The sequence below is a fragment of the Carlito syrichta genome, unplaced genomic scaffold (genome assembly GCF_000164805.1).
Source record: "Carlito syrichta isolate Samal-C Ts95f unplaced genomic scaffold, Tarsius_syrichta-2.0.1 Scaffold304020, whole genome shotgun sequence".
NCBI classification, from domain to species: Eukaryota; Metazoa; Chordata; class Mammalia; order Primates; family Tarsiidae; genus Carlito; species Carlito syrichta.
In genome coordinates, this window is record NW_007248116.1 from 6,948 (window position 1) to 33,317 (window position 26,370).

Genomic DNA, 26,370 nt, shown 5'->3' on the forward strand with positions numbered 1-26,370 from the left:
AAAATACTGATGTGGGCTCTTCACCTGGCAAACTCACTTATCCTTCAAGTGCTACTTACTTTCTGAAGTCTTTCCTGACACCTTCAAGTGAAGTGAATCGTTCCATCTGTGTCCCTGAAGTACTGGACCCATACCTGACACCACTCATGTACAGTATTACATGCATAGTACTACACTGTATAACAACTATTTGTTTATGTGCACATTTGTGCAACTGGATTCTAAGATTTTGGAAGATAGGAGCAAGTTTTATTTATTTCCTAGCACAGTAGCTGACAACCAAGCAAATAGATGAATAGATACATTAATGCACATATATGATATCACCTAAGAGAGTTAAAGAACCTTGAGTCAATTATGTCTCATGCTCTAGAAAATTAAAAGATTAAGATCAAAATATTAGATACCAATGCCTGTATTTTCCACCTTTGACAAATCCAAGGGCACTGTATTTGTTCTGGAGGTTTATTCAGTCATCTCCCTTGAAAGTGGAAACTAAGCTAATTTAACATAAAACTTTATCACACCTCTGGGATGCTTTCCTTATTCTCTTTTCTTTTTTCCCACCACGTGATCCCATAATGATTTCCAAACAGGCTGCCTGCCTCTGATCTTTCCCTATGTTGGGGCATCTTGCCTCAATTACCAAAATACATCATTTTCTTTAAAAATGTGTGTGAGGCTTCCTACTAGCTACCAGATCAAGGACACACTTCTCATGTCATGTCAGCATTTCCAACTTAATCTTCCAATTCTTAGTAACATGGGTTCTCTCTTCAATTTTGATGAATTGGGGCCCTTTTCAACTTCTAGTCACTTCTTGTCACTCTTCCTTTGCTTAGCCATCTCTGCTTGGACCTCTCCCACAGTGATGTTCTCTCTAAGTTCTTGCTTGTTTAAATTCTACATATCTTCAAAGATGGGTTAAGCTCTACAGGGGCAACAAAGACTTCCTGGTTGACTCTGCTGCCACATCTACTCCTTCCAGATATAGTAACATTATTATTAATGTTCTTAATATTAATTATTCTTACCTACCATGATGCTTGTAGCCTGTTTGACATTGTCTTCTGTCTTCCTAGGTTCTTTGGGAACAGGGACAACTTTTGTGTCTCCATGCTGTCCAGTATGTTAGGTACATATAAAATATTCCTTAAAACCTGAGATTTAATTAAATGTGGCATGTTTTCAAATTTTACCTGAGACCACTCCATGGCGACCCACTTGGGGCAATCGAACAGATTACAGGTTTGCATAACCTTGGGTTTGGGTGCATACATGCACTTCCATTCTTCCACTTGCAGTATCTCCCCATGCATGGATTCCTCTACACACACAAAGCTCCGTCTCTGAATCCCTCCTCCACAGGACACGGAACATGCAGTCCAAGGATTATGTTCCCAGCTCAAAAGCAAATAATTAGAAATATATTACTTATTTGTTATTTGCTTGTTTCAAATTTGCAAAGATGTATGTAAAAAGTGTGATCTCTAGGTATCAGTTGTGATTCAGTTGCAAGAGCATAAGACTTGGAGTCAAAAGACTTTAATCTTAACTCACACAATCTGTAGTCACAAAGTACTTAACTCCTCTGAATCTAAGGTTTCTGTCAAATGGGGATAATACAACTGCCCTACTTAACCTTCACTGGGCAAATATGAGAATTGAATCAAGTAAAATATAAACCATCTCTAAACTATGAAATACCACTGGTAATATTACTAGAGAATAATAGAACCTAAAAGTCATAAAGTACCATACTAGTCACCTAGATGTAAAGGAGGATTCAAATGTCTGATCAATTGCAATACATGAGCTCCCACTATAATACCCAAGACCTGTTTGACATCTCTAGTGATGGAAAACATTGCCTTCTGAGGCAGCTTATTCTAGTTAATTTTTAAAAAGATCTTTCTTTTCTTTTCTTTTCTTTTTTTTTTTGAGTTGGAGTCTCACTCCATTGCCCAGGCTGGAGTGTAGTGGCATGCTGACAGCCACCCCAGCATCAACCTGCTGGGCTTAGGCAATCCTTTCGCCTTAGCCTTCCAAGTAACCAGAACTACAGGCGAGCACTACCATGCCTGGCTAATTTTTTGATTTGTTGTAGAGAGGAGGTCTTGCCAAGTTGCCCAGGCTGTTCACGAACCTGTGGGTTCAGGCAATCCCTTCACCTCAACCTCCCAAAGTGCTGGGATTACAGGCTTGAGCCACCATACTCATCCAAAGATCTTTCTTATTGGTGAGTTGAAGTCTGTTTCCCCTTGGTTTTATAAAGTATCTAATATTTATTCCCCATGCATTTTAGGCTATTACTACAGATGACACAATTCCTCCCAAGCTACTTAAATTACAAAAAGGAAAATAAAACATGTAACTCACCGAGGGAGAGGTTGGAAGTGATCATAGGGCATAATCTCTTTAAATCCATCACTACAAGTGAAATCATTGTGAAAATGTTATTTCTAAATCAATTAACACATTTATTAATGGATTTATACAAGATTTAACATCCCAGGAGATAGAACTCTTTGAAATTGAAAACTAAAAGCCAAGTGTTATCAAGCATTCCCCAAAATTCAGACACCATCTATTTAATTCTCAGGATAATTTCCAATTCTATATGAAAATACAGAAAACTGAGCTAGTGGTATATTAATCAAAGGAAGAAATTTCTCTTAATTTAGATAAATGTCTTCCTTTTTATCATTATTTTGATAAAATATATAGTGATATTAATGCACTGCCGTATTAGTAAGATCTTCAGAGAATCAGTTTATTTCACAGAATTTGTGCTTTAAAGGGTCTCTATTAATAATTACATTCAACCAGGATTACAGGAAATGGGCAGTTTAGTGATAGGAAATGAAATCTGCTGAGAATGCTTCCTTTTCCACTTGTGTACTTCTGCTTTAGCCAGTTGGCAGATATCTGGGGGATTCTGGGACTTGATATTGTGCTGTTATTTTAGGATACTGTAGTAAAACCAGGAAACTTCCCCAGGCAATCCAAGTCAGCAGGTACTAAATTATGCAATAGGATAGTTTACGCATAGCTTTTTTGCTTTGGCATTAAAACTTTTAACTTCCTTGCACAATGTATTATTTATACTTAATTTAATGTGAACACTTCAAAAGTCAAAACATGATAATGGGCAACCCAGTTTAAAAGTCCCAGTTTAAATGGTGAGTGAAAGATATTTATGGCTGGCAGATGGACTGAATGTTGTACTGTATACGCAGGAGATACTTAAAAAGGTTTATTATAGAGCACCTAGGGACACACAGCCCATGACAAGAGAGTGCTAGACTGAGTGACAAGATTAGCAAATGTGTCCTAACTCCTATAGACCACAATTATAAATGTGAATGCACACACCTGATATCAGTGTATATTCAGAATCAGGAAATGAAAGTACATTACTCTGTAAAGATTGATCAGTCTCAGCTTCAGTAGGTTTGTTTCTTTTTAAAGTAAAAAGAGTATGGACAATTCCACAAACCTTGATGGGCAGGGATCCATGCTGCATTCCTTCAGTTTAGGTTTGGGTTTTACATTTTCAGGGTAGTAGTGGCAATAATGGTCAGGAACCACCCTCTTCAAGCGGATATCCACACATTCAGCAGAATTGAGCTGATAACCTAAATTGGTAGAAAAGGGAAGTCTGAATATTGCTTTGTTCCACTCCTACTTGGCAAAAACGTCACTTGCCACTCACTTTTTTTTCCTCTTTGAGAAACTTAACTCAGTGACTCTCAACCCTGGCTCTATACCAGAATCACATGGGAGCTTTTAATATACACCAAAGCCTAGGTCCTGTCATGGTCCAGTGAAGTCAGAAGCCCTGTGGCTGGGGTCCAGGAAATCAGTTCTTTTTAAAAAAGATCCTTTGATTCTTCTAAGATGACTAAAATGTGTGGCCAAGGCTGAGAAAGACTTGAACTGACTTAGCGCTTATACCTAAAGAGTTACAATAGACTCCTCTTGAGAAATGTTTGGATCTTAGGTGCAGGTTAGTTATTCATTCTCCTCAGTTCACTGAGTTATCCCATCCTTGTCATGATGGCTCTGTGCAGGGCCCCTCTCTCTTGCTTGCTTACATTTCTTCTTCTCCTATTGCTTCTTCCACTCCAATCCCCACCTCCAAAAGACACTTATTTTTGTACTTTTATATATACTTAAATATGAAACTGTCTTGTGTGATTTGTTTTGTGTATATTTGTTTTTAACTTAATACATGATAGTGTGTTTTAAATTTTGCTCTGTTTTCTACCTTTTCCACTCAACAGTATGTTTTTGAGAACTACTCTTGTGCTGGGTTGTCGCTGGGTTGAATTTTTCTTCCATAATATTCTGTTGTTTGCATATATACAATACCATATTTTACTCATCTGCGACCCTGGGGATGCCAAGGGCACCTCCAATGCCAATACATTTTCTAAATGGAGGAAATAGGCATTGTCTATACAGTAAGGAACAAAGTCCATCCACCATGTCACCCCTTCACTATCTCCCAAGCCTTCAAAGGGAAAGGAATGAAGACTTCCTTCTGAGTATATTAAATCTAATTTGTACAGTCTCTGAGGAAAATGAATATTTCTAATAGATAATTGCTGTAAACGTTAAAAAAAAACTCACAAAAAGATGCTATTTATTTCCTGAAAGATCTGATTCTAGGTTTCTTGTCACTACATAAGTGTCATGTTAAGTTAAACATTTAAAAAAAATAAATTTTCAAAACTCAAATGAACTCTTCAAAAAAAAAAAGCCCAAAGCTAAGCTCTCTGCCTCAGTCAATTGGTCTAAAGGTCTAAAAATACATTTAAAGTCTTGATTGCTGAGAGGAGTCTGATTTTCTAAACCACTAGACAGCTTTCTACAAGACATGGCTTGGATGTAAGCTGAGTGCAGAGGGACGACTGGTATGCATTATAAAAAGCAAGGTCGAAACCACAAGAATGAAAATCCAAATGGAGTCAATAAAATGTTACTTGGGTGCCAGTATCTGCCAGAAAGTCTACAATATCAGATGGCAATGGCAATCTTGGAACTTTCTCCAGACTGATCTTAAAGTGTCTCACATAGATGATTACAGATAAGATCAGGAAAGTCCATCCAACTGTACCCCTGGTACCTTACGAACTAATTTTCTTGATTATCCAAAAAACTCTGAAATGCCATTCACACAAATAACGGAGATTTGGTTACTAATATAATTAAATTTTGGTAATGCTTTCCTTGTGGGTTTTATGCGTGTGTTTTTATTTCCCCCAAAACAAGTACAAAACAAGACTGCAACTCCTTGAGTCAGAGAAAAACCTTTGTTCTGAATGGGAATATACTTCTGAAAGGACACAGGGAGCATGCAAATGTTTATAATTTGGGGAGAGACAATTAATTTTTCTCTTTAACTTTATCACAGTGTGGAGGTAACAAAAAGGAAAGGAAATAAGGCAGGTTGTCTTTCTGTACTATGAACAAATGCACTGAAATTCTGCCAGTGTGCAGGAAATGGCAGACACTCCAAAGCAGCCTAAAATTTCCCTTCTGTTCTTTAATCCACTGTTATCTTTGGGGACATTCACTGTTAAGTGCTCCCATGCACATTTATAGTTCCTGCAGGACTGATTCTATCTTTCTGTGGGCATTTAAGTATGAGAAATACCTACTCTCCCCCCAAGGATTTAATCAACTGAACTAAGCTGAATCTCACTATAAATTGTCTTCCCCAGAGCAGAAATCTTATCTTTAATCTTATGGGTCCAAATGGGAACATTTCTCTGAATAATTATGTATAAGAACCAAGGACTATATGAGCAAGAAAGAGATGTTTGAGCTAGGCATAGTGTACGCCTATAGTCCCAGCTACTCGGAAGACTAAGGCAGAAGGATCCCTTAAACCCACGAGTTCAAGTCCAGTCTGGACAACATAGAGCCTGCATCTAAAAAACATTTAAAAGGAAAAAGAAAGAGATGCTTGTTTTCCTTCAGAGTAAGAGTAAAAAATCCCCCGTCATCTCTTTGTTTTCATTCTGGGGCCTATGCAAGACTCTTGTTTTCTCTGCGATCATGACCCATCTGCCTTGAAGGTCGTGGGTTCAGCTTCAGAGGGTAAAATATACATGCACGTATCTGTAGGTATGTCCTACTCACTCCAAGAACGTTCCACTGTGACCACAAATGTGTCACATCACTCATTACCAGTTTCACTGAGAATGCCAGGAGTGGGGACAGCCAAAGATGTATACACTATACCAAGCCATTTTTTACAACATTGGGTTTAGATTCTAACATTAACAGATATTTTCTGAATGCTCACTGACTGCCAGGCACTGCACTATGTTCCTTGACAAATGTTCTCTCACTTTTCCCCCAAAAAATGCTATAAGGGAGATATTATGTACAGATAAGAAACCAAGGCTCAAAGACGTCTCAGAGCTAATTAGCAGCAAGGCCAAAAAGTGACTCCAGATCCTCTAATTCCAGCCTTACTGTTATCCCACCAAGCTGTGCTGCCTTTGGAAGTAAACTTTGGCATGAAAATTTTGGAGAACGGGATTGACCAAAAAAAAGTTTCTGAGGCTTGGGTTTGGAGAGTTTCATTGGGTTTACCCAGCTGGCAGTCTCCATTCCAAACAGTGTTTCACCTCAATCAGCTTTAAGAGAGGTCAAACATTTTCAAGAATTTCCCTTAGAGCCTGCGGGAGAGTCATGACTCAAAGATCTTAAAGAACTTTTGCCTCATAAAAGTGCTTATAATGGTCAACAAAATTAAAAGGGAATTGAAAATAAACTGAGAGATGGCAGGAACTTGAAGATTGTTTACTCCACTCTTGTTTCCATTGTATTTATTTTTGTGATTGTGTTCTACTTATGACAAGAGATAGTTTTCTACATAAGATAGTAATATTGAATTCTTTTTTTAAAATTTAAGTTGAAGAAAACATGCCTTCAAAGAAAAATCCTCAAGTAATAATAGTGCAAGGGTAATATAGATATGGCAAAAATAATGGTGTTAATATGGCTACAGCTGATATCCAAAAACATTGCCTTAAACAGGTGGTGGCTCTCAAGGTACAGTGTGTACCATCATCTCCTGGAGGGCCTACTGAGCCCTGCGCTCCCAGAGTTTCTGGCCTGGGATGAGGCCTGACAATCTGCATTTCTAGTAAATTCCTGGGTCATGCATATGCGGTTGGTCCAGGCATCCCACTGTAAGAACTGCTGTGGGATCATAATCAAGTAGTCTATTGCTCCAATTCTGGTCCTAGGAAGAAATAATTGGCGAATTGGGAAAATTCACTTTTTACATTCCTTCTAGTCAGTCCTCAGACTTTTTCTCTTTTATTCCCAGGGGCAAAACTCCTGCTGGGGTCTGGGCTTCCCAGTACTCTGATTTTGGAGAGAAACGGAGGCCCAAAGATGCATTTCACGGGAATTCACATTCATTGGAACCTGACATTGATTGAGGGACCCTCCTTCCTATACCTGTAGTTCAAAGGAGAGAGGTCAGAACTCCAGCTCAGTGTCTGAGTCTCTGGGTAAGTTGATTGATATTCTATGGCCTTTGAGGAAAGAAAAGATCAGGGCTAGGCCTGGCTGAAGAAAGAGAATTTATTCTAGCTTTTCAAACAAGATCACACCTGAGCCTGTGTACCCTGACCCGGTTCCCAGGCGTGGTAAATGATTCGGGGAAGAAATAATAATTGCAAAGTTATTTAGAGCATCAGACAGACTTGGACTCAGATCCTAGTTACACTGTTTACTAGCTGAACAACCTTGAACATGTTCTTTTCCTTTTCTGTGTCAGTTTGTTCATGCATAAAATAGAAATAAAATAGGCCTCTCTTCAGGTTTTTTTTTTAAGAATAAATGTGATGGTGAGTATCTATCACATGGCCTGACACATGGTAAATGCCCAGTGCCCAGTACAGCTGCCTAGTACTTTTAAGAAAAGCATCAACCTAAGTCCCTCTGGTAATTCTAGTAAGTCATGGTTCCTGGCTTGGCACTAGTTTATAGCCATTTATACTTTGACTTAAAATTCAGATTACAGAAACAAAATTATTTTGACAGTGGTTCTGGTTGCTTCCTCCTTTGTTTCAGGAATCACTGCTTCTCCATATTCAGAAAATTGTTATCTTCCACCTGAGCCTGAAAGATGTGTCCTCTGTAGCATGTGTGTGGAACCCTGGATTATACCTGCCCCCAAGCCTTCCTCAACTGTCTGTGAAAACCTTGAAATAAGCAGACAATAAGCAGGACTTTCCCCTTACCACTCAATAGAGCCCCCTGCCCCTTTTTGGTAAGTTTATGCTCTAGCACCTGAGGAGAGATAAAGTGGAAATCTAATGGCAGAACCAACATGCCGATTAACTTGATCCGTTTAGGCAAGTCACTACATCTCTTTGCTTCTCAGGTCTTCCACAGAATGTTTAAAATAATACATGTGTTAAAGACAATCAAGAAGAGATATGCAGTAACGCATGCAAACATGCTTTTTACTAGCTTTTTGCTAAAGTTAAAAGGTGTTTTCCAAATCCAGCTTTTCACCATTTTCAAGAATAAAGGCAAATGTATATTCATTAAAACCATGACATTCCAAGCTGCCAAGTAAGGTGCTGTGTGATTAGGTCTCTCTAATTACCACACCGATTTTAAAATCAGCTTTAAAACTACAAATGTGTAATTTCTAAATCTGAGCTCTAAATATTCATCAGCAAATCTGTGCCTTACCTCCTCCACATGTCACAGTGCAGGGAAAGAAGTCTGTTTGTCTCCACTGATGACTGATGGGCTGGTAAAAGAAGAACTGGACCACGCTGTCTTTGGCCACAGTGTATCTGGTCTGGACAAAAAGAACTAAGATAATGCATTTGCATACTGTAAGCTAGTGCTTTTCACATCTACGTGGGCACTACGTAGATGTAAAGAACACTAGCTTACTGTATGCAAATGCGTTATCATACATCTATCACAATAAACTATGGTACATACAAGATTCCAAGGATTTTAAGATGTGGTAACATTTTATTTAGATTTGTCATAAATGAGGTTTCAGGTAATCTTCAAGAAATATCCCTGGAGTCGTTTTTCTAGATAATTCCATGCCTTTAAATGGGCTCATAAACATGTAGTTGAAAATTTTTGTTCATTTATTTAGCATTTGTTTCTTCCTGAAACATTTAATTTGATTTTAATGTAGGGGTTATACAAATATGACAAAAACAGAGATAACAGAGATTGAGACTCATCTCTGTTTGAGACTCATCAAACAGAGATTGATGTTTTCTCACAATATAGCATACAATTTGGATTCCTATTTATTTATTTATTTACTTAGAATTGGAGTCTCACTCTGTTGCCCGGGCTGGAGTGCAGTGGCATGATCACAGCTCACTGCAGCCTTGAACTCTTAGGTTCAAGCAATCTTCCCACCTCACCCTTCCAAGTAGCTGAGACTACAGGTGCCTGCCACCATGACCAGATAATTTTTTGCTTTTTGTAGAGACAAGGTCTCATTATGTTGCCTAGGCCAGTCTCAAAATCCTGAGCTCAAGCAATCCTCCTACCTTGGCCTCCCAAAGTGCTGGGATTACAGGCATGTGCAACTGTACCTGGCCTATGAGTCTTACATTTTAAACATTTTTCATTATTTTATTTTTAAAATGTGGAGTAAAAGTGAGTGGTCATCATTCAGGTAAAGTGCGGGTACCCTTATTGATATGCCCCCCTAGATTCTTACATTTTTAATAATAATATCTTTAAGTAGATATTTCTGAAAAATTATTCTAAAAGCACAACTACAGAAATGCAACTGTACACAAATATATGGTGTTTACTTATGAACAATTTAGCATCTAATTATAAAGGAAAAGGGCACTGCTGAGAGCAAGTAACTACAGGCAGAAGTAAGTTTATGTTCAGGCGATTTTACTCAAGCAGAATGTTCTCTCTCCATTTTTATCTTATCTTCCCTATTGATTAACAAATGCGTGATCTGAGAAAAATTCCCAGATATAGCACAAACAGTAAAAGAGATAAAACACAAAAATTAAGCTCATGGAGGACAGATGCAGAAATACCAACAAAGACATGGAGGTCAAGATTATATACTTGAAAATTGCTAAGAGAATATATTTTAAATGTTCTTAACATAAAAGTAAGTATATACAGTAATAAACATTAATTAACCCTATTTAGCCATTCCACAATACATGCATATTTCAAAACATGTTATACACTATAAATATGTCGATTTTTGTCAATTAAAAAATTTTAAGAAGAGATTAATGTATTTTAAAAACCTCTGGAAAATGCAATTGGGAAGAAATATCAATAAATAAAATTATGATAAAATTATGACAATAATAATAAATGTAATATTTAAAATAATATTCCCTAATATTCCCTATAAATGTAATATTTAAAATAATATTCCCTAATATGAGAAAATATTAATGCCATATTTAGAGGAAGACATAGTTTACAAAATAATATAGCTTAATTTTTTAAAGGGAAATTTAAAAACTACAACTACCAATAAATCTGTTACTATATTTCTAAAAAAAACCCTACAGGGACAATAGAGAAAATAATGAAGAGGCAATATTTGATTATATAATTCCTGAGAATTTCCTAGACCTTAAGAATGTCAAGAAGTCTCCACTTTAAAATACTCATATAGTTCTGAGCAGACATTAAAAAAAAATACATCAAGAAGGTTAAAGAAAAATCCTAAAAGTTATCAGAAAGAAAAAATGACTATCTAAAAAAGTGAAAATCAGATTAACATCATACTTCTCATAAACAATATTGAATGCAAGAAAGCAAAGTCATATCTACAAAGTGATGGGGGACAAGAATTTTGGATCTAGAATTTTACAACCAAATTATTCATCAGTAATTAATAATCAATTATCAATCTGTAATCAAATTATCAATTATTAATCAGTGAAATAAAGATATTTTCAGACACAAAATGACTCTGAAACTTTATCACCTGGAGATACACATTGGAAAAAAGAGAAAAAACTACTAAGAATGTACCAAACAAGAACGAATACAAATACAGAAGAAAGTAGTGAGATGCAAGAAGCAATAATGATAAATAAATCAATATAGCTTATGAGCGACTTTAAACAGGTACTGATTGAAAAACAATAGTTTAATGTATTGAGTTATAAAATGGTATAAAAGTTCCAGACACAAGATGAGTGTGGAAGGGCAGGGTTATGGTGACAGGGTAGGGACAGCATAGAGGTTACAGAGATAGAAAACAATGCTAAGGAGCTTTGCTTCTGGTTAGGGCAGAACTGCTTGTTTCTGATTAATCTTCTTAGTGAGAATAAGTAAAAATGCTGCTGCATAAAATACATTTAATGTATTTCAAGGTACCAGAGAACTACCATGCTAGTGAGAATTTGCAGGGTCAAAATCCCAGACACAAGGAAGCCCAGAAATGTGAGCACAGTTTTTGGCACCACGTCTGGCTCCACCTTTTCACTCAAGGCATTTTCCAGTTTGCAAGTGGTGACTGAGAGGCTCAGAAGCTGGGCAGACCTGTCATCAGACTCATGAAGCTAGGCAGCAAGCACTGCACTCAAGGCCTGCCAAGATGCAGGGTATTGGTAAACACAACAGGCTCTCAGCTGAGACCCCCAGAAAGCTCTATACTAGAAATACAAGTGAATAGGAAAGAGACAAGCCTTCAAAGGGATTAAAGCCCAGGTTTGAATTATTTTAATTCCTTAATGAATGAAGGAGATTGGCTGCTAACCTAGCTGTTTTCTAGAAGCAAAAACTAGGGTAGTTGAAATATCCCAGTTGGGAGAGTGGTAGACTGAAGAACTAAGAGCAAAAATAATCCTGTCTCAATACTGTCTCAAAGACAACCTTTATGCTGTAAAATACAGCACAAGCCAGGCTCGGTGGCTAAGTTTGTAATCCCGTGCCTTTGGGAGGCCGAGGTGAGTGAATTGCCTGAGCCCGTGAGTTCGAGACCCGCTTGGGCAAATTGGCGAGACCTCATCTCTACAATAAATCAAAAATCAGCCGGTGTGGTAGCGCGTGCCTGTAATTCCAGCTACTTGGAAGGCTGAGGCGGAAGGATTGCCAGAGCCCAGCAGGTCAAGGCTGCGGTGGTCGGGAGCAGCCATTGTACTCCAGTCTGGGTGACAGAGTGAGACTCCAACTCAATAAATAAATAAATAAATAAATAAATAAATAAATAAATAAATAAATAAATAAATAAAATACAGCACAAACTTTTAAAGTAACTAGGCACACAAAAAATAAAATTTAACAACAACCCCAAAACTGAACAATAGACATTATAAACATAATTATAGAAAATCCAGATATTGGTATTAACTGATAAAAACTTAAAAACTTAAGTATAACACTACTACCTCCTACTACTCAGCCTTGGCTTCGTGTCTCATTTCCCTGACAAAGCAACCTGGCAACATCTTATGCTATTCCCATATTCATAAAACTTAAGTGTTGGCCCATAGCTTTTGCCTTGGGCTCTGTTTTCTAGATAACTTGGACAGAGATACTATGATTAAAATGTTCAAGAAATAAAACAATAAGATGGGGAATTTTACTGGAAACAAAGAAGGAATAATAAAAATAAAATGAACATTTTAGAAATAAAAATGCAATAATATAAATTGGTATCTCAATGGATCAATTTAATAGTAAATTAGACTAGAGTTAGGAAAAAATTTTCTTAGATAGCCAGACAATAAGCAGTTTAGGTTTTTAGGCTGTTGGGTCTTTGTTGCAAATACAGCTCATCTGGTATATTACAAAAGTAGATAATAATAATATATAAACAAATGGGGGTGGCTGTGTTCTAATAAAACTTTATTTATAGGCTGGGTAAAGTGATTCGGGCTTGTAATCATTCACTTTGGGAGACTGAGGCGAAAGGACTGCTTGAGGCCAGGGGTTTGTGACCAGCCTGGGCAACTTGGTAAGACTGCGCCGCTACAATATATCAATAAATTAGCTAGGCATGGTAGTGTGTGCCTATAGTTCTGGCTACTTGGAAGGTTGAGGTGGAAGGATCGTGTGAGTCGAGCGGGTCAACACTGGGTGGCTGTGAGTTTGCCACTGCACTCCAGCCTGGGTGACAGAGTGAGACTCTGACTCAAAAAACAAAACAAAACAACTTTATTTACAAAAACAGATAGCTGACTTGCTGGCCATATTTTGCTGACCCTTGAATTAGAAATGCCTGAGCAGAGACTCAGTAAAATGATACATAAGAAGAAAATGGAAACTAAAAATATTAGCTAAATGTAAGTGTATAAGTATGGCCCCCAAAATAAAGAACAAAAAGCTTGGGATAGAAGCTAATCTGAAGAGGTAACAAATGAGAATTTGCCAAAAAATGATGGTGGATATCAAGCCACAGATTCATGAGGCACCATGGACTTCAAGCAGAAGAAAGCCACTAATTACATCAGAACCAAACCAATGAAAATCAAAACCAAAGAGAAAACACTTAAAAGCAGACACAGACAAAAGATATATTATCTTCTAAGGAATAAAAATAAGACTGACAGCTGACTTCTCAACAGAATAATCTGAATCCAGAAGACAATGGAGAGATATTCTCATGGAGAGATATCCTCAAAGTGCTGAAAGAAAACAGTTTTATAACGATAAGAGTCAATTTACTAATTAAAGAAGTAATGATTCTAAATGTGAATATACCTAATAATGTAGCCTCAAAATATATAATGCTATTCCACACTTGCATATGATAATGAAGTAACTTAGAAAAAGAAAATTGTTTTTTCAGATAAAGTAGCTATAAAAATTTTTACAGTAAACATCATATATAATGGTGAGAGAGCTTTGTTCCTGCAATGAGAAGCATAACAAAGATAGCTACTGTCACCACTTTTACACAATATTGTATCAGATGTCCTAAACAGTGCAATGTAGCAAGAAAAATAAATAAATGACTGGGAAAGCAGAAACAAAACTCATTATTTTCAGATGTTACAATTGTGTATGTATGTACATAATCCAAATGAATTCACAAACTATTACTATTAATAAGTGAATATAGTAAGAGTACAATGATGTCAATATATAAAAATCAATATTTCCACATTCTAGCAACTAATAGAAAATGAAAAAAAATATCATTTACAATAACATCAAAATAAAAAACACCTGGAAATAAATATAGCAAAAGATATGTAAGATATATACATTGAAAATTACAAACATTTTGAGAGAAATTCTAAAAGAATTGCATAAATATATGGATATGCCATATTTGTGGATGTGAAAACTTGGTATTGTAAAGATGTAAATTTTCTCCAAATTGACCTATAGATCTAATATAATTACAACTAAAATCCAACATAATTTTTTAAAAGCTGACAAGCTGATTTCAAGATTGATATGGAGGTGCAAAGGCAAGAATAGCAAAGGTGATCTTCACAAAAAGCTGAAGAACTTACACTATCAGATATTAAAACTTATTTTAATGCTACAGTAGATGAATCACAATGGTATTGCCACAAATAGATCAATGAAACACAGTAGGTGATTATATGCCTTAATGTGAAAGGTAAAATAATAAGGCTTCCAAAAGAAAACACAGAAGAATAACTTCATAAATGGATGGGGCAAAGATTGATTAACCAGAATACAAACAGCACTAAGCACATAGTTAAGATCAATAAACTTCACTACAATATAAAATGAGAATAATTGTATAGAAAAACTGGTACCCCTAAATACATTTAATGAGAAAGAAATAAAATGAATTAAGAATCCAGCTGTTGGCTGGGTGCAGTGGCTTACACTTGTAATCCCAGTACTTGGGGAGGTGGAGGTGAGAGGACTGTCTGAGCTCAGAGGTTTGAAACCAGCCTGGGCAACTTGGCGAGATCTCATCTCTATAATAAATTAAAAAGTTAGCCAGGTGTGATGGCATGCGCCTGTGGTTCCAGCTATTTGGAAGGCTGAGGCAGAAGGATCACCTGAGCCCAGCAAGTTGAGGCTGCAGTGACCATGAGCATGCCACTGCACTGTAGCATAGGCAACAGAGTGAGACTCTGACTCAAAAAAAAAAAAAAAAAAAGAATTCTTAGTTGTCTTAGAGACAATATTTGGATGGTTTGAACAAAACCAAATTAGACAACCAATAAACAAGTTTAGGAATGAAAGATATATTGTTATATGTACAGAAGAGTTTTTTTTTAATGATAAGGGAATACTATGGTTACATTTGGAATGTTAAGTTTATAAAATAAGACAAACTGGGCATTTCTCTGGAAAAATGTAAATTGCAAAACTGGCTCAAAGAATAAACCTAAGAGAAATTTAAATGTTTTCTCAGTTCTTTCCATTACTACCAAAAAGAGGAAGAAGAAAAAAAAAAAAGAAGAGAAAAGGCATCAAGCCCAGATGATTTACAGAATGAGATAATCCTTATTGTAGTTGACAGAGTTAGTTGCTAATTGCCTACCAACATTTATTTCCTCTTCCCATTCTACAGAGACCGAATTTTGTTCCAGTGTTCATTCCTTCCTCATGTGTCTTAGATAAATGATTGTTCTAAATGAATCATTGCAGACACTTTTGCCTTGCTAGGAGTAAGACCCATAAGAATATTCCACTCATATGCACAACTGCAAAGAGTGTCACTGGCCAACAGCCCCAATTCCAGGTCAAGCTTCTCATAGGTTGCTCCCAGCTAATAACAGAGCACAGCAGGGATATTAAGGCAAACCTGTTCCCAGAAAACACTGGAGTCACCTGATAGTCAACTGGTTCCTCTCCAATCTTGTTGAATTATCTTAGAACTGTGCTGTAGTTTTAAGATGCTTCTGTCCAATCTTCTTCCTCTCTCTCCTTTACTCATTCTTAGATCTTCATTGCATTCAGACAGTTCTCCCAGCCTCACCTTGCTTCCTCCTCCCTTTTTTTTCTCACAGGCATTTTCCAAATAAATTTCTGGCATATCTCATCCTATCTTGGTATCTGCTTCTCTGAGGACCTAGACTAACACACTAGTGGACACGTGACCCAGTGCTTGTCAATGACACATGAAAAAAAGGTCTACTATGGAGCTTTCCAGAAGAGTTCTCCTTGTTGAGAAGGTTCACATGAAAGGAAACAGATCTATTGGACTTCTAAACATTGTCTTGTCTGCATGTGACACCTGGCCCTGTGCCTTCTACTCTCTGTGAAGGGCAAACACCAGTTTACTCAAATTCATGCATGCTAACCTCAAAAGTACCTTAATGTTACTAGTGAGGACACTATCATTTCCCTAGTTCATTTACTCTCCTTTCTTTAAGATAAATATTTCATGCTTCTTTCTAAGTCCTCAGACTTCTAACTCCTTCCATATCCTCATTCTTAACTGATAACTTTGCATTTCATTTCATGAGAAAATATAAGTAGGGGAAAAGTAGGCATGAGTCCTCTCCATCTATTTCCAGTTAATCTGTTTCTCATGAACCACTTCCTTCCTCTGCTCGTAAATACTCTCTATGAGTAGAGGGGAGCCTGAGAGCCTTGAGAAATAAACCAGGTCGGCGGTCTAGGTATAGACCAGGGGTGCTGAATCCCAACAAGAATGTTTCAAAGGAAAAGAAAATGGAAATATGAACAGTCTTCTGATTGGTAACACATAATTTTTCTTTTCACAAATATACTAGCAGCTGTGTTGCCTATTTACAGTCATTTTTCACTTATCTAAATAGGAATAGTTGTTTAACATGAGCAATGACTGAAGGGGCAGTAGACTGCTATGCCTGACCTAAGCTGTTATTTGTTGGCGTGTGTGTGTGTGTGTGTGTGTGTGTGTGTGTGTGTGTGTGTGTGTGTTTAGAGACAGGGTCTCACTCAGTTGCCCAGGTTGGAATGCAGTGGAGCTGAGTGGAGCTCATGGCAGCCTCAAACTCCTGGACTCAAGCAATCCTCCTACCTTAACTTCCTGAGTATCTGGGACTACAGGCACACACCACAGCTGCTTTGTTTTAGTTATGATTTTGATAAACTAGCAGAGAAAATACTAAAATTTAGATCTCAGGGGAATATACTGTAATAAAACCTCCCTGGGGATACAGTTTCCTGGGATTTAGATACTCACACAATCCTGTAAATTGTCTCCCTGCATTTCAAAGTAAAAATAGCAAAATAGCAGGGAGAGAAAATTATAGCAAATCTGACCATGACATTGAGATAGATGAACAAAGCTTGCCGTATGCTAAATGCTTCTTCATTGTACAGGATGAAGTTTCTAATAAATGTCCATAAATGCACAGTGATGGTCTTGCTCCTTCAATTAAAGAAATTAAACCTCCTCAAACTGAAAAGCTTCTGCAAAGCAAAAGAAACCATTGAGAGAGTGGGGAGATAGACAACAGATTGGGAAAAAATATTTGCTAACTGCATATATGACAAAGGCCTAACATTCAGAATCTGTAAGGAACTCAAAAGTGCTGAAAGGAAAAAAACAAACAGCCCCACTAAAAAGTGGGAAAAAGACATGAATAGACACTTCTCAAAAGAAGGCATACGAGCAGTCAACAGACACATGAAAAAATGCTCAGCCTCACTCATCATCAGAGAAATACAAGTCAAAACCCATTGAGATACCACCTAACTCCAGTAAGAATGGCCATCATTAATAAAACAAAAAAACTGGTGAGGAGGTGGAGAAAAAGGAACGCTTCTACCCTGTTGGTAGGAGCGCAAATTCGTACAACCTGTGTAGAAGACAGTGTGGTGATTCCCAAAAGAACTAGAAACTAACCTTCCATACAACACAGAAATCCCCCTTCTGGGAATATACCAGGAGGAACTTCAATTACTCTACAAGAAAGATACCTGTACATGCATGTTTATTGCAGCACTATTTACAATAGCAAAAACATTAGAACCAACTGTGATGCCCATCAAAACTGGACTGGATTTAAAAAATGTGGTACATATACATGATGGAATATTATGCAGTCATAAAGAAGAACAAAATTATGGACTTTGCAGCAACTTGAATGAATTTAGAGTCAATAATAATCAGTGATGTATCATAGAAACAAATAACTGAGTACCACATGTTCTCACTCATAAGCAGATCATGAACATTCACCACAATACTATAAGAAAGGAATTGGCAGTAACTGGAAACTACCAGGAGTGGGGAGGCACATAACATCAATAAGAGTACTTGATCTCAAACCAGGTGAAGTGGAGACCAAAGGGAGGCCTAAACTTTACCTATACAATGACTACTTACACACCTAATCCTGAATTGTACCAACCATCTTTAAAATAAAATTAATATAAAAAGAAAAATTAAGATAGTTCACTGCTAAATCAGAAATATTAACTTCATGGCAAAAAAGTCTAGTATAATTAATAAAACCTGTTTTAAATTTCAGGGATATATTAAAATGACCCGTTAATCTAGATTTCTTTGTAGATACATGTTCCATTTTAAAGAATTACTTCAATCATACATTTTGATAAAGTTATACAAATTATACAATTTGTGACAACATAATTCTGAACTAAAAAAATCAACCAATCCATATTTTTTTTCAAGCTACAAATGACTGTTAGCTTGAATCTATAATATTGATAAGATCTCATTCAATTAGTTCTTCATTTGGTCACTTTAAAAGACAAAGTATTTGCTCAGATATTTATTAATATAAAAGTATCCTCAAAAGTCATGCTTCAAGAATATGAAGCAGTATTATCATTCTTCCTTGGAAAAAGTTCCCATTATTAACATTGAGAATTATTGAGTATTTTAAGAGAGTTTTAATCCAAAGAAGAGGCTTACATTTGGATGTTTGTCTTTCAAAAAACAATGGCATTAAATTTTATTCTTTTACAAAGTAAAACAGGTAAAATAGGAAATACAGCATTATATCTTAAAATAAATAAAAATGACAAACTAAATATATAAAGCCTCTCCCTCCAATAATAAAAACTTAAGAAAAATCAATTTACTTAAATCTGCAAGGGTCTTTTTCTCTCCAAAGCCTTTTTTCTTTAGCTTGATAGTGGAGTCGCAACAGATTCAGACAATTGCAGAAGGTAAGCCTTCTTTATTGCTTTCTAACTGCTCTGATCTTCTTCACAAGTCCCCTCCTAACAGGGGAATGAGGGGACAATAATTTAAACAGAGTTTACTCCTGTAACTCAGTCTTGTTCAATAATTTAGAGAGTGCTCTGCAGACATTTCAGTGTCAGGTGGGGACATGTCTAGTCTTTCAACTTTCCTCTCCTTCAGACTGCGCTTCTTTGTGGTGGTTTTCCTAGAATCTCACAGAGGCAGGAAAGGAAGAGGAGCCTGGATTCGTGCTTAGTTGGTAGTAGCTCCTCCTTTAATTTTCAAGAGCAACCTCCCTTGGACCATAAAGCAGATGGTTGCCCCAGGTACAGAGCCCTAAGCTTGGCAGAGATGGGATAGGCATCCTTGCCACACCACAGAGAACGTGCGGCACATGATGGTGGTGGAGGGGGCTGGTCACCAGAGGAGTCTGCCAGACCTTGGCCAGGACAGACACAGCCAAGAAAATAAAAGATACCTATAGCTTAGGCTGTGGGACATTAGAGACAGAGCTTGCATAGCTGGGAACTAGTGAAAAGCAATCGGAAAACAATTTCCTGCAGAAACACAAATAACCGAATGGGAGAGAAATGATTCTTTAATAAGATAACTGGCAGAAAAAGGAGTATTTCGCATCAAAAGAGAAACTTTTTCCCCTTAAAGATGCACATAAGTCTTAAAAGAGGAGAAAAGTTACCAACAGTGGTTAAAAATTAACCATGGAAAGAGCTATCATCAAAGTCATCTCATTTTATTTTATTGAATATTCCCATGAGAATATATTGAAAATTGATATTCACAAACACCTACTCATAGATGCAAACATTCAATAAATTCTCACTGAACGAATAGTTACTATCTCGCAGTCTAATCAATGAAGCACATAGCATCAACTACTGTATTTGGTCAAGACTCGCTACTGCTACCTGGTGGTGACACACACATATTGAAGAAACAAAATAGTATTAACTTCAGGGACCCTAATGCAAAATACCCCTAGCACAGTAGTGCTGTGACAAAGGTCATCCAAGAGAAACAGGTCATTCAGGAAACAATAATATACAGTGAGAAATCCATTAGGAAGAAGGAAATGTGCAGTTTTCAAGAATGATCCAACCATGAAAATATAGCTTCTTAAAAAGTAGAAAAAAGAAAAAAAATTTCTTATTGGTGCAGCGAGTTGTTAAACTTCAGAATCTGAGCAACGATAATTAAAAGACAATCTGATATCCCATTGATATGTATATATTTTACTCTCTGTATAAGAATACAGTAGTTTCCAATACTGTATTTATTAAAAGCCCATGAAATAAAGTCTACTACATGAACTGTAGGAAGGCATGTGCCTCAACATAGCACACTACACTCACAACAAGCATAGAATTTATGCCATAACAATAGACCAGAGAGAGACTAGAAAGAAAGAAGACAATTACGGCTTCACCAAAACCTTTCACAATGTGATGGTCAAAGAAGACTATTGGGTCAATGCTTTAAGAATCTGACACAGAAGTCACAAGCATACATGTTTATGAAAGCTAGGCATGTGATATAAATGCCTGAATCAGAATGACAGCCGACCCAGGGCTGACTGTCTTTGGTGGCCTCAAACGCATTTTTTTTTTAAGATTAGAAAATATAGTTTATTCAGAAAGTAAATTAGAGAAAGAGAGAGAGAGGAGATTCACCTCCCCAAGGTGTGAGAGGTGGCCAAAGACAGAAAACATGGCCTGGCCAGTGCTCAAAAAGCCAAGTAGACACACCAGAGTTTAACAAAGCAATGGTCCTCACACACACTTTTTTTTTGAGTTGGAGTTTCACTCCATCGCCCAGACTGGAGTGCAGTGGCCGCTCCTGGCCATCACAGGATCGACCTGCTGGGCTCGCGATCCTTCTGCCTCAGCCTTCCAAGTAGCTGGAAATACAGGTGCGTGCTACCACGCCCGGCTAATTTTTTATTTGTTGCAGAGATGAGGTCTCACCAAGTTGCCCAGGTGGGTCTCGAACCTGCAGGCTCAGGCAATTCACTCACCTCAGCCTTCCAAAGTGCAGGATTACAGGCTGAGCCACGGAGCCCAGCTATCACACATACTTTTAAACTTCCACTCAAGTACAGCCATCACTTGATAGTATGATAGGCCACAAAGAGATTAATGAAAACAAAGAGTTCCTTATCTTAGCAACAACACAGGTTAGGAAATACTATCATGCTCAAAATCAAAGGAAAAAAAGTAACGGATGGAAAAGGATGTTTCCTAGAAACCCACATTACTTGGACAAGCTCCCAAGTCAGGGAAAAACAACATCAGAGTCATTCTTGCTTCATGACAAGTGTCTCCAATTTTGTCAAATTCTCTCCCACCAAACACACCACATCCACCAAAGAAATTGACTGTGGGTATTAAAATGAGGCTCTATTTATAATGACTCAGACAGTGGTGTATAACACCCTCTTTAATAAATATAGTGTCTAAAAATTTTTTTTTCAGTCTAGATAGATGAAAAGCTTTCCAGAGGCTGAAGTCAAAGTCTATAACTATTTATTAAATCTGAGAGAGCCAGAACTTAGAGACAAGAAAATAGAGGACTGGGTGCTAACTCAGACAATGTATATATAACATGCTGCTAAAATGTTCTCCAGTAAAAGTGTATACATAATTTGGGCAAGAAGGTGTAAAATAATTTTTTAATTATATAAGTGATGTGTGAATTCATTCTTCTTCTTAAAAGTTATTTTAAGAACTAGACATTACATTTATCTCCTCTGAAATAACCTCTGTTGTTTTTATTTTGAGATGTATCCTTCCAAATATTTTTTTAAATGTATGTACACACATATACATATGCATGTATTTATATACACATCCATATAGATATGTGTGTGAGTTTTTTACATGGTATCAAAAAACAACACATCCTCAAGATCTACCCATGTTGATACGCTAATCAAACAATATCATGACATATTAATTTTGTGGGTAGTTCCCCATCCTATATCTCCCTCTCACTCAGAGACCTCCAAATTGATGAGAACAGTACAGATTCTGAGTAGTAATTAAAAGGGAGAAAAGACTGTGTGTGTGTTTGAGTGTGTGTGTGTGTGGAGTGTGTGTGTGTGTGTGTGTGTTTCTACTTGAGAATCAAGTGGAAGGGCCCTAAGGAGAGGAAGACATGCGTAGAATTTATAATTTATGCCATAACAAGAGACCAGAGAGAGACTAGGAAAAAAAGATGACAATTATGGCTTCCCCAAAACCTTTCACAGTGTGACTGTCAAAGAAGAATATTGGGTCAATTATTTAAGGATCTGACACAGAAGTCACAAATTTAAATATCTGTGGAGGCTAGGCAGAGGGTTTTTCTAAATGCCTGAATTGGAATGAATGGCAAGGATTATGCCTTTAATGTCACAGTGAGGGCTTGAACCGCAGCAAACTGGAGGAAGGGAGCCCTCACTAAAAGGCCAGTTGTCACCCAGCTGCAGCCAGCAACTGCTGTGGTAAAATGCCAGCTAATTGTCAGATTTTTCTCATTTTTAAAGAGAAACAGAAAACAAATTTTTTTTCTGTAAAAAACTCTTTGATTTTTAAATGTTGACCATTGAAAATCCAAAGTGTCAAAAACAAAATCAAACAAAACACTGTGCAGGCTGACACTTGGCTGGTCATCCTTCAAGCTGAATTTAAATCTTGGGAATTTGGATCAGTTAGCAGCGCTCATCTACCTCCATACATATTTCTATGATGACACAACTGATGTCTCAATGAAACATTCTTCACAAATTAATACGTTGAACAGAGACAGTTCTTTTGAAGGTATTGAGGGGTTTTTTTCCTTTTTTTTCACACAGGCAGATATCATTGACAATCGGGGCCATTTTTTGGCTTCCATTTACATTTTGGATGAGTTTCCAAAAGAGGATAGGGAAAAACTACCCACTGAACTAGCTTTTCCTTTTCATTTCTTAGTCATTTTCAAATTTATCAGAAGAGTTTCAAATTGTGTCCCCTTGGAGATATATGGGCCACCACACTTCATGTCCTCTGAGTGAGGAAAGATACTCCAGGTTTATACAAAAAGGGCATATAGGCTCATGGTTCCAGGGAAGAAGGGTTCTTCTGAAGGAACCTTATGACAGGTGCCCATCATAAAACATCTGGGGAAGAAAACCCTGATCTGAATCAGCCCACTGCAAGGATGCACATTCTAAGGGCTGAAGATGGAAGTAACAATCCCTTAAGGATAACTATCTTAAAGGAGGTAAAGAATGGGCCTCTGTCCTCCCTGCTCTCCTTTGCAATGAGAAGACATGCTAGGAGGAGGGGCAAGATGGTGACGACCTAGGTGGACTTGTGAGATTCTCAGAACGGAAGTTCCCAAAAAGACTCTTACTTTTCTTCCCCCATCCCCCAGCCCACCACCAGTCGTGCTGGTCCGAGGCCCGGGGACCTTTGGTCCCACACAGGACCGAATATTGCGGCCCCCTGCTGCTGCTGTTCCACGGCATGCGTGGGAGTCTTGGGTCTCAGCTCAGCTCCATCCCTGGTTACATCATCTCTCGCCCAGCACCCAGCACCAAGCCGCCGGTCATTCAGGGAGGCTCTGGGCGCCCGCCCCTCAGAAACACTGGTCCCATTCCTGACTGAAGTACCCTGTGAGGGGCCCAGGGCCACTCTTGCCACTCACTGCCTGCCCGTTGGAGCTTTGGAGCTCTGGAGCTCCGGGCCCACCCTGGCTGAGGCACTCAGTGTGTGACCCCAAGTTTGGGGACCCAGACAAGCGGAGAGAAACGGATCTACGAAAGAGAATCTGCCACCGTCATTCTCCAGGCAGAGATTTCCATTGCCCCGCCCACCTATCAACAACCCCCACCTCGGTTCCTAAGGTAACGTTGCTAAACAGGAGACAAAGCCCCATCCCTACGCTGAATCAGATAAAAGCAACTCCCAGGCAGCCAAACCCAAACTGCGAGTAAATCTAGCTGCCTGCAATGAAAAACAAAGGGGAGAGACTGGAGATCAGAGCTGAAGTGATTTTAGTCTGATCTCTTATTGTGACTTATGATTTTATCATTTTGACTGTTTATTTTGATCACTTTTGTTGTTTGCCTTCTGACTTACACTGTCTCATGATTATATTGGTCTGTCGCTGTGTAGCTATCAGTATTCCTTAGGAAATCTTTCTTACTTGTCTCTTTTCACTTCTTCCCGGCCTTGTGTCTCTTTCTCACCTGATAGCTGGTATGTATGTCTGTTTTCCCTCTCACTCTTCTCTCTCTCTAACTTCCTATTGACCCCCCTTCCTCCATTATTTTTCTCTTTTATACCCCCATTTCAATCTAGGGACCAAGACTACAAACTGCTACATGAACAGATTGTAAGGCAGAGGGAAATAGGTTCCAGAGTTCTCATACACCTGTTCGTGGATGCTAGAAACAGCATATACAAACTGAACCACAGCTTCCCCCTCAATTAAACCTCAAAACTGGAAAAAAAAGTACACTCTGAAGCCCACACTCCAAACTCAAAAGTGAACAAAGCCAGAAGATCCTTGTAAGGAAGAACAGGATATTCCAGAAGTGAAACAAAAGCATCCCCACCTTCCCTCAAAAACAGAATTAAAGAAGGGGAGGAAAAGGGGGAGAGGGAGAAAAATCTACACAAATGAAGAAAAACCAAAGAAGAGTATGGGTCTCTCCCAGACACTGAGAAAACTGACTTCAGAATGCAAACAATGAAGAGCCCCCAGAATGAAAGGTCTCAAATCGCAAACCTAGATATCAAGACATTAATGGAAAGGTTAAAAAGAATTGAGGAGACACAAGAAGAAACTAGGAAGGAGCTGATATCTGAGATAACGGTAATAAAGAATACTGTGAATGAAATAAATAACAAACTGATAAGCATGGAAAGCAAAATTACTCAAGCAGAAGAAAGAATCTCAGAACTTGAGGACCAAAATATAGAACTAACCCAAACTCTTAAAAACACAGAAAATAAGCTCAAAAAGACAGAAAAAAACCTTCAAGAGATGAGCGATTACTTCAAGAGACCGAACCTAAGAGTAATTGGCCTTCCTGAGGCAGAAAGAGAGACAGAGACCACACTGGAACAAACTTTCCATGAGATCATTCAAGAAAACCCTTATCTAATCAATGATGCAAAAATTCAAACACAAGAGATTCAGAGAACCCCTGCAAGACAACAAATGAGACCAACTCCTAGACACATAATAATTCGCCTAAACAAAGTAGGCATAAAAGAAAAAATCCTAAAGGCAGCAAGAGAAAAAGGCCAGATCACCTACCATGGAAGACCAATCAGAATAGCCTCAGATTTATCTACAGAAACCCTGCAGGCTAGGAGAGCTTGGAGTCCTATCTTCAAAGTCCTAAAAGATAAACAATTTCAACCAAGAATAACCTACCCGGCCAAGCTAAGCTTCATCAGCGAGGGAGAATTAAAATCTTTCCCAGATATCCAATCTCTAAGAACTTATGCTGCCACCAAACCACCTCTATATGAAATACTTAAGAAAATACTAAACACAGAAGAAAAGGAAAAAAGAACAATGTTCTTCACAAGAGTATAGGAAAAAGAATAAAATATACATGAACCAACCCCCAAACCAAAAGAAAGACAAAAAAACCAAGTGGAAGAACAACAACTCTATAAGAACTCTATGATAGGGATGAACTCTCACATTTCAATAATTAGCCTGAATGTGAATGAACTAAACACACCACTGAAAAGACATAGAATGGCAAAATGGATAAAATATCACCAGGCAACAATATACTGCCTTCAAGAGACCCATCTCACTAGAAAGGACATATATAGACTCAAAGTAAGAGGATGGGAAACAAATTTTCAGGCGAATGGAACACAAAAGAAAGGAGGAGTTGTGATCCTAATTTCAGACAAAATACCATTTAAGCCATCAAAAATTAAAAAAGATACAGAGGGCCAATACATAATGATAAAAGGTTCATTCCATCAGCAAGAAATATCTATCCTAAACATATATGCACCCAACATAGGTGCGCCAACTTTCATAAAGCAACTTCTAGGAAAACTAAAGAAAGATATTGACTCTAACACCATCATAACTGGGAACTTTAATACCCCACTCACAACCCTAGACAGACCATCAGGACAAAAAAATCAGCAAGGAGATCCAGAACCTCAATGTGACTCTGGACCAAATGGACTTAATTGATACCTACAGAACATTCCATCCAAAGACCACAGAATACACATTCTACTCAG

The 26,370-nt window shown here is 37.8% G+C and overlaps 1 protein-coding gene across 1 annotated transcript in view; it reads right to left on the minus strand.

The window, feature by feature from the left end:
* Nucleotides 1–1,199: 1,199 nt before the first annotated feature.
* Nucleotides 1,200–26,370, minus strand: part of LOC103261819 (ADAMTS-like protein 3) — a gene marked incomplete at its 3' end in the record, with an annotated part of 105,230 nt that continues 80,059 nt past the window's right edge. Inside the window, exons 7-10 of the mRNA XM_021713069.1 lie at nucleotides 8,734–8,845; nucleotides 3,500–3,638; nucleotides 2,380–2,430; nucleotides 1,200–1,404 (exon numbers count right to left, since the gene is read on the minus strand). Coding sequence (XP_021568744.1) covers nucleotides 1,200–1,404; nucleotides 2,380–2,430; nucleotides 3,500–3,638; nucleotides 8,734–8,845 — 507 coding nt within the window. The remainder of the gene's footprint in view (nucleotides 1,405–2,379; nucleotides 2,431–3,499; nucleotides 3,639–8,733; nucleotides 8,846–26,370) is intronic.